The sequence below is a fragment of the Pundamilia nyererei genome, unplaced genomic scaffold, assembly GCF_000239375.1.
Source record: "Pundamilia nyererei isolate P.nyererei 1_Seehausen unplaced genomic scaffold, PunNye1.0 scaffold00076, whole genome shotgun sequence".
Lineage (NCBI taxonomy): Eukaryota > Metazoa > Chordata > Actinopteri > Cichliformes > Cichlidae > Pundamilia > Pundamilia nyererei.
This window is the reverse complement of record NW_005187477.1, coordinates 1,706,676-1,715,398: the sequence shown is the minus strand read 5'-3', so window position 1 is coordinate 1,715,398 and position 8,723 is coordinate 1,706,676. Positions and strand designations below refer to the sequence as shown.

The following is an 8,723-nucleotide window of genomic DNA, read 5'->3' as shown; positions in this document are numbered from 1 at the left end:
CAGCAGAAAATAAATAAAGTCAAAGACTCAGCGGTCCTGTTGCTCTATTTTCACCTGTTGAGCAGGAGTGAGGCAGGCGGAGGTTTACCCTGGTGCAGGTGTGCCGCAGTGCGAGTTTCTCTGTGAATTTCCCATTACGTAGCAGCGCACTCGGTGCTTGTTTAGGGTTTTTTGTTTTGTTTTTTTCGCTGTAAAAATAAGTTTTCTTCCCACGCACAATGGACGCTAATGTTTTTGTCACTTTTTATGGAATCTGTGTGCGTCGTGTGTCCCATCAGCTCGGCCTTTGTCTGTGAACTAAAGTCCCTGAAATGCTGAGACCAGATGAGGTTTGTGGTGTCGCCTCAGTGTGAGGAGGTTTCTCCGGCTGCTCGCGTTTCTTCTCGAACCACAAAGACGCGCATCTCAGGCTGGTGACTGAGAGGAGATGAAGCGCTCGAACTGCCTTTATTGATGTGACTGTGTGGATATGGTGTAAAGCTCTGAGAGGTCAGGAAGAGAAGAAAACTGTTACATAAACAGTCGGTTTCCATTTGCACAGAGTACTCGCCTTTCTACTCAAACTTCAGATGCCCAAAGCAAATTTCTTAAAATGCTTTAATTATTCAACTTTTCATGTTTTAATTATTGATTTAGTGCCTCAATTATATTTTCTGCAGGTTTTATTTAAATGGAGTATTCCCAGGGCAGTTTCTGATGACTTTATAACTTTTTACATCTGGTGACTGTGGAGACTGAGCACAGTGAAGTCCCATCAGACGATGGGATACTGTTCTCACTGAGGGATGGAGGTGATCGGCAACAACGCTCAGGCAGGCTACGGAGTTTAGACAAGAGGCCCAAAGTGTGCCAAGAAAACCTCCCCCACACCACCAGCAGCCTGAACTGGTGCATGCATCCATCCTGTCAGCATCACCATCTAAATGTCGCAGCAGAAATTGAGACACATCGGGAAACTTTTTTCCATCTGTTATTGTCCAGTTTTGGTGGGTCTGTGAGCTGTAGCCTCAGCTTTCTGTTCTTAGCTGACAGCAGTGGTACCCGGTGGTCTTCTGCTGCTGTGGCTCGTCTGCTTTAAGGTTTGAGATGCAGAGATGCTCTTCCACATAGTTTGGTTGTAATGAGTGAGTATTTGAGTTGGTGTTGCTTCAGCTTAAAGCAGTCTGACATTTTCTCCCGGAGAATTTTTTCTGACCATTATCTGTAAACCTGAGTGTGTAAAATCATCTTTCTTCCTCATTCTGATGCAGAGTTTGAACTTCAGCAGGCTGTCTTAACCGCAGGGCTAAATGTGCAGAATTGCTGCCATGTTATTGGTACCTAATAAAGTGGCCAATGAATCTACATCTTGCTTCCTAATGTTATTGTTGGCAAAATCAGATTACATCAAACATGGCAAACCACAGCCCTGACTCAGTTTATCTGACATCAGCAGGTCTCCTTAAAACCAAATGGTTTGCACTGAGCTCCTTTAAACTCCCCGGGCAGGTAAACCAAACACTAACGCCTCCACCTTCCCCTGCAGTGTTCCCCGTGTGACCTCCAGCAGCAGCAGCGGGGCTGCTTCCTCGCTCTCCCCCACCCTCCTCTGCCTCCTCCTGGCTGCAGCACTGGTTCTGCTGGCCTGTCTGGCCTGGGTCTTCGCGGAGCAGCCATGTCACCGCAGCAACACGATGGCCCGTACCTGCCACCTGACACTGAGATACGTCAACGGACCCCCGCCCACCTGAGTGCCAGTGGAAACGCTTTCTTGTGGCTCTTCAGGACAGAGGTTTGCAGCTCGCTGTGAGCAGTTCAAACAGCAATAACTTGAAACAAGACCACAAAAACAATCAGGTCTTCTGCTAGAAGATGGAAGAAAGTCTGTATACAATGATACACAGGATGCACCTAATGTTGGAGATCTTCTCACTCTGAAGTCTGACTTGCAGGGACCTCACATTTTGTAAAAATGATATGGGAGAGGTTTATATATCCACGGTGATGTCCTCAAACTGTGCTAATGTTAAAATGCAGCTTACAAACTGACCTCCCCCCTCACTACATGACGGTATATAATTTTGCCATTTATATCAAATATTTGTAGTATTTTGTGCTTCATAGTCCACGTCTGCCTGTGACGGTACTTTCCTAATTCACTTTGTACAGTGTTGCATGTTTTACAGGAAAATGCTTCACTTTGAGTGAACATCAGCATTTGTGTCCAAGCTCATGACCGAGAGTGACGTTGACATTTTTCTAAACCACTTCAGTCTTTAAAGACTTTAAACGGGGCCGGGTTCTATTTTTTGTGTGTAATAAGACTTTAAACCAGAAGGTGGCGCACTGAGGTAAAGACGTCCCAAAAATAGTCGCGCTAATCCGACTTATTCTGGATTCGTTAGAGTTCATCCTTCAGAATAGTTAAAAAGAAAATACGATTGAAAAGATGACAGTTTGACGGCAACAATGAAACCGTCTGCTCAACGTGCTGCCACCTTGTGGTGGAATATTTTCATTACAATTTAGAAAAAGTACGTTTTGTTATTTCTAAGGTTTCAGACTTCTGTGAGAATCAAACTGTAGAGCCCATCTTTGGCCCTGTTGGTACCTGACATCCAGCATCTCTGTTGATTTCCAAGTTCAGAGCTGTTCTCACGCACTAAAACCTGGTTACTCAGACCATTTTTGAAGGTGGTCTGGGCGACACTCAAGGACCACCTACACAGCTCACAGCTCTGCTAGTCTACCAAGCTATGTGGGGCTGGGTTGCAAACCAGGACCCGTGCAGGACTCTGGCATCTGGTCTTTGCAAACATAAAGAAAATGTAGGGAGAGACATCCTGGAAGAACTGGTCCCCTCATGTTCTTGGAGCTGTGGATGCACATTAATGAGAGGGGTAAACAGGGCCTGGGGAAGTCAACATGGCATCTTTTTAAACCGAGACGAGCTTTGACTGACCGGCAGTCATGTTCTGCAGAGGTATGTGAAGCACTCACACATGTTTTCAGTATGAAGAGCTGTTTGATGCCATGTGTGAGTCTGAGTTCAGCACAGCTTCCTAAATGTTTGAGGGAAAAGTCATTTTCTGTTGCTGTCATGAGCTACATAATTATGAGATCATGTGTTTTTAAAGCTTTAATGTGTTGGCAAAATAACTGTAAAACTGACGTTTGTATTGGTCGCCTGCCACCTCATACATTTCACTTTTTTTATACAAGAATAATTCTTGATGTGTTGTTGAATATTTGAAAAAAGCCTTTTTGTCCAATGAAATGTCATTTTTTATATATATATAAATGTGTTAACATTAATAAAAATTAATTAAATGAAAAAGTGGCATTTTCTGATCTTTGATCAATGACCTCAGTAATTCCTGATCAGTTTCTGGTCAAAGTCCACGTTACTGTCTGCAGTTTAGCTTTGACTGAATCTAAAGAGCCAGACGGGCTTTCCTGAATTTCCTTCCCCCTTTGAGAAGCTTCAGTGGAATTACAATTAATCTTAAATATTCACTGATCGGTGTTTGAAATGGTATTTGCTAATTCTCAGAATGGGGGGGAGGACTGTAATGTGGGAGTTTAGGATTTTAAAGTGATGAAGAAAATGTCTCTTTTGGTCACTTTAGTTGTCAGTTAAACGTCTATTTGTCCGTCTGAGCTGTGAGAAAATCACTAGAAGCAGAGATGCCCACACTTCCCTCTTAACAGCCACCTTCTTGAGTTCTTCTGAAGGCCATACTGAGGTGTTTCCACGACAGACCTCGGTCTTTCCTCTGGCTTTCCTGCAGTCTCCATCCAAAGAACATCCCAATCATCATGAGCGGCGGATCCTCTCTGAGCTCCTGAATGAATAAGCTCTTCATCTTATTGCTAAAGGTGAACTCAGACACCCTTTGACAGACTCTGTATCTTTGAGCTTATTCTTTCAGTCCCTGTCTTCAGCTCATTGCCACAGGTGAGACTAGAAAGGAATCAACCAGCAAACTGGGTTTGGAGAAACGAAAAGTTTATTTTATAATCTGTTTTCTTGGATTCAGACAACGTCCATGCTGCAGACCTGAAATGTGCTGGTTTTAAAGGGTTGACTGTAAAGAAAAACCTCACACCCACAGTGCACAGTCCATCATTTTCCAGCCAATAATCAGGGACTTGGAGGAGCCAGTTTTCCTCCTTGTGGTGTCAGCTACAAACCAGCTCAGCAGGACCTGGATGTCCAGAAGGACCAGAAGACTCCAGGAAGCTTTAACAATCCCAGCTGAACAGCCAGTTTGGTGCAAACCACACTGGAAGGTCAAGTTTGACTGCAGCGTGTCTGCAGGTTGAATTTCTGTGAGATGTTCGAGGCATCATCTAATCTAGAGCTGTGTGTGCGTGAGAGATTTTGCGTTGCCCAGATTTGCATGCTGGCTCTCATGCCGCACTCACGTGTCTGCAGAATGCAAAGTCACAGCGATCAGTGACACTGCTAATACACTTAAAAGGGATCAATGCTGCAGGGCGAGGTGTGTGCATGGAGCTCTGTACATGACATTCGGCACCACTGGATGTCGCACAAGAACACAGGTGTGACAGCCACACCTCCTCCCCTCCTTTTCCTTCATGTTCTCAGGTGTAGTGAAGCACAGACGAGATGAAGGAAGTTACCTGTGTGTGCTGAGAGACCAGGCAAGCAAGCAAGAGGATGTTGCGGTCGCCGCTCCTGTCAGATACAGAGCTCTACTAATATAAACTAAAGTGGCTGTATGGTGAAGTGCTCAGCTTGACTAGGATCAGTTTCTAAACCAAACAATCATCATTCTTCAACCTAAAGCTCAAACACAACCCAGTCAGGGCACTGCGCAGTGGGCCATAACTTTGTTAATTTCCTGTAGACTCCTTCAAAGTAAAAGCTGTCTTTAACATCATTAATCTGTGCCAGTCCAGACCTCAGTGACCTCTAGCTGTTGTTGTGATGAGAAGCCAGACTGCCCACGGATTTCCTAGTCCTCGATGTCTGATGTGTGTACACCAGGGGTGCCCAAGACATCGATCAAGATCTACCCAGCGATCGCAAAGGTAGCGTGGGTAGATCGCATGGCATTTAATAAAAAATTGACATCAGCCAAGTAAGAAGCCAAAAACCTCCCATCTCCATACAGAATAGGAGGACTTTTTTTTCATAATGTCATATTCAAAGTGTTTGCCCTCATCTGCCAGTCTACCACTGCTATTCCAAAGAAGCGAAATGTGGAGCGGCAATTTTGGACTGCTCACTGAAATTTCACCAGTAGATTCTACTGTATCAAATTCTACCGTTCCACCATGATGGTGATCATTTGGAAGTGGGCCTGACAGCAGGTGCTATCTGGACTATCCCACAAGGTTGAAACGCTACATCCAGATGAGCAGAATCAACCTTTTGGGATTTACTTACCTGGATGATTGAGCGTGCATCGAGATATCTGGACTATGCATCCCTGGCTGAGTCCATTCAGTCCAAGTCATCAGAGTAAGGTAATAACCGAAAATGTATTGTGCAATGATTCATACAGTTATGCAAGGTACATCAACATGTATTGTACAAATAAAGAATACTCGATGTTTTATAAATGTTTTACATTTTTATAGCAGGTAGATCATTTTCAGTTTCATTTTTATAACTAGCTCGCATGCTGAAAAAGTGTTCGATGCTTAATCACAGGCAGGTCAGACAAATATCACAGTAACGTGAATTCTGTACAAACAGTGAGCAAAGATTAGTTCGAGAGGGCAGGTTGAACGCTACGCTGACTCACTGTAGCATCATGGGGCGATCGTGGCTCAAGAGTTGGGCGTTCGTCTTGTAATGGGAAGGTTGCCGGTTCGAGCCCCGGCTCCAACAGTCTCGGTCGTTGTGTCCTGGGGCAAGACAGAGGGCCCAGTGTCCGGCAGCCTCGCCTCTGTCAGTGCGCCCCAGGGTGGCTGTGGCTACAATGTAGCTGCCATCACTAGTGTGACACTGGGTGGATGACTGGATGTGTAAAGCGCTTTGGGGTCCTTAGGACCAAGTAAAGCACTATACAAATACAGGCCATTTACCATCTTGTGGTTAGAAGTAGTATTACTCACAGAGAACCTTATTTGATCTTTAATTGATATCACTCTGTGAGGGGCTGATTACTGATATAGCTTCAATTAAGGCATCCTTAAATTATGTTTTTAAACCAGGAACTATTTGAACACTGTTATGTTCGGGTGTTCAGCTACATTTTTGTCACACTCTGCCTGTTTTTGCCTGCACGAGTGTTTCTTCCTCCAGAGACGGATTTTCATCTGTGTGTGTCTGTGTGTGTGTGGTTTCTTATGAATGACTCCACTGATAATATACTTTTGTGTGTGTGTGTGTGTGTGTGTGTGTGTGTGTGTGTGTGCGCGTGCGCGCGCGCTTTGGTGGTGATCCAGTTAATGAAAGTGCTCCATCTGTTCGGAGCACCGGCAGGCCTGCAGCTGAGACAATGATGATTATGATATCCGCTCATTAAGAGGAGGGAAAAAGAGAAGAGAATTTTAAACTTCATTCACTGAAACCACAAGACGACCAAAACAACCACTGCACTGTAGTTAAGTTTCAAATTGAAGCCAAAAGCGCGGTGGACTGAATTTTTTCTTCTCACTAAGAACTAAATATTCCTGGAAGATCTGAGGTTTTACACACTCGCACAAATCTCATTCTTTAGCTTCTTTGCGAGTAGCAGCAGCATTTCTTTTGAAACATCAATAAGCTGGATTCCCATTTCAAATCTGCACATTGTCTGATAGAGATAGCGTGTGTTTGGATGGACAAAGCCTGTTTTTCAGCCTCTGCGCGTGGAAACGGGACAGAGGTTCAGGGAGGCGGAAAGCGTACGAGGGCGGCGAGCAAATGAATGGACACGATTGTTTCCAACAGCTGAGAAATCGGCACAAATTCAGTTAGAGGGCAAATAATTTCACATTAGCAGAGGAATTCAACAGTGGACTTTTAACCCGGCAGTTGTGGCACACAAAGAGATGGAAAGAGAAGATAAAAGAATAGAATATAATAGCCCTTTATTGCCACTGTACATGTACAACAAAATTACGGGTGCTCCACACCAACAGCGCAGGAATCAAACATAAATAGGAGGAACACAAAATCTACAACGAAGATGGATACATGCAAAACGAGAAAGGCACACATTGAAGAGCAAAGTGTTTGGACGCAGTGCGAAGGACTTGGTCTGAGTATAGAGTCTGTGTGTGAGTGGCCCGAGTGATGAGGGTTACTCAGACCATGGCTCGGACTGGTGAGGTGAGTGGGGAGGATAGTGTTACATACACGCTTGTGTAAAATGGAGATCACAACTGGAAGCTTCAAAATAATTCTGCAAAACATTTGTTGCAGACTGAAGAGTTCCAAAGATGATGTGAGTGAAACTTTCACCACAAACCCAAAAGTGTTGATGATGTTGGAGTTGTGCAGGTTTGCAGTTCTTAAACTAAAGCTCACTGTGACTGATTCTGCCCCCCAAATATGTCACTGTGGAAAGGGAGTTCTTTTATATTTAAGTCTATATGTTTCCCCTTCCAAAGAGCATTAAATGGCAGTGGGTTAATTCTCGGAAGCAGTCCTACTCAAAAACAACTGAAATCCAATCCGAGTTCAGGAAAAGGTTCTTCCGGTTTTATGGACTACCAAAGTTCTTGGAAACCCCTGAGATGCCGCTGTAATTAAGTGATATCTTTCACTGGGCTGTCCTCATTTTTACTGCAGAACACACAAATATGTAAGATGAGTTTTGTAATCAGTCTTGAGGACATGACAAACCAGAGACCACATTATGGCTCACGCTGAAAATAAAAAAAAAAAAAAACAGGATGGTAACTAAGAGGAAGACAAAAAATTTAAATCAGTGATCAAGGTTTTTTATTTATTTATTTTATTTTATTTTATTTTATTACTGTGATTTTTAACCACAGACCAACTTGTTTATGAACCAAGCTGGTGTAAAACAGCAGTATGATAGAGTCAGTCTGCTATCAGATTGCGACTGAATGGGGTCAAGTTGGTCATCTGTTGGTGACGATCCGGTCTTTCAGTGATGATGTATGAATCCTGCTTCTGGGTCCAAACTGCGTTTATTAAGGCTGTTGTGTTTTTAACATGTTTTAATGCTTTGTATCTTGTTCTATTTAATCTGAACAAGCCCCTAAAACAGTCAGTGATCGCTGTCGGCCTCTCTGTTCATTTTAAAGCTCAGTTTTTGAACCTTCCGATGTAACTACAGCCCAGCCCATGCAGCAGTATGTTAATGACTAACCTCGTATTGTGGATGGATTATCTCAGTTGTTCTCCTGGCTGAAGTTTGGTCCGTTTACAGCATCCTGCCATGCCATTACATTTGTCTCTAACCATCAGGAACCCTCACGTTAACTTTTATCGAGTGGAAAAAAGTTAGCGTTCATCCTCCAGCGTCACTGTGTTTATGCTATGCTAACATAGCTGTGTGTAGCTAGCGATCAATCACGTAGCACATCATTATATACCAGCTACACCAACTTCAGTAACCGTACAACGTCACTGCTGTTTAGTTTTCTGTCTCTATGTTGGAAGTGATAGCAGAGCTGTACGTTTTTATCTGTCAGTAATCTCTCAGTCAGAACATGCTATATCATGTTTAGATGGAAGCTAGCGAGCTAACTCCCTGCTAACTTCCAACTCAGTTAAACTTCATGAATCCTGTTTTCTTGGATTTTCATGGAAT

General features: G+C 43.6%; 1 protein-coding gene across 1 annotated transcript in view; it reads left to right on the top strand.

The window, feature by feature from the left end:
- Nucleotides 1–3,251, top strand: part of LOC102211593 (uncharacterized) — a 34,269-nt gene extending 31,018 nt beyond the window's left edge. The window contains exon 10 of the mRNA XM_005737517.1: nucleotides 1,526–3,251. Within this exon, the coding sequence (XP_005737574.1) occupies nucleotides 1,526–1,730 (205 nt within the window). The 3' untranslated portion in view covers nucleotides 1,731–3,251. The remainder of the gene's footprint in view (nucleotides 1–1,525) is intronic.
- Nucleotides 3,252–8,723: the final 5,472 nt, after the last annotated feature.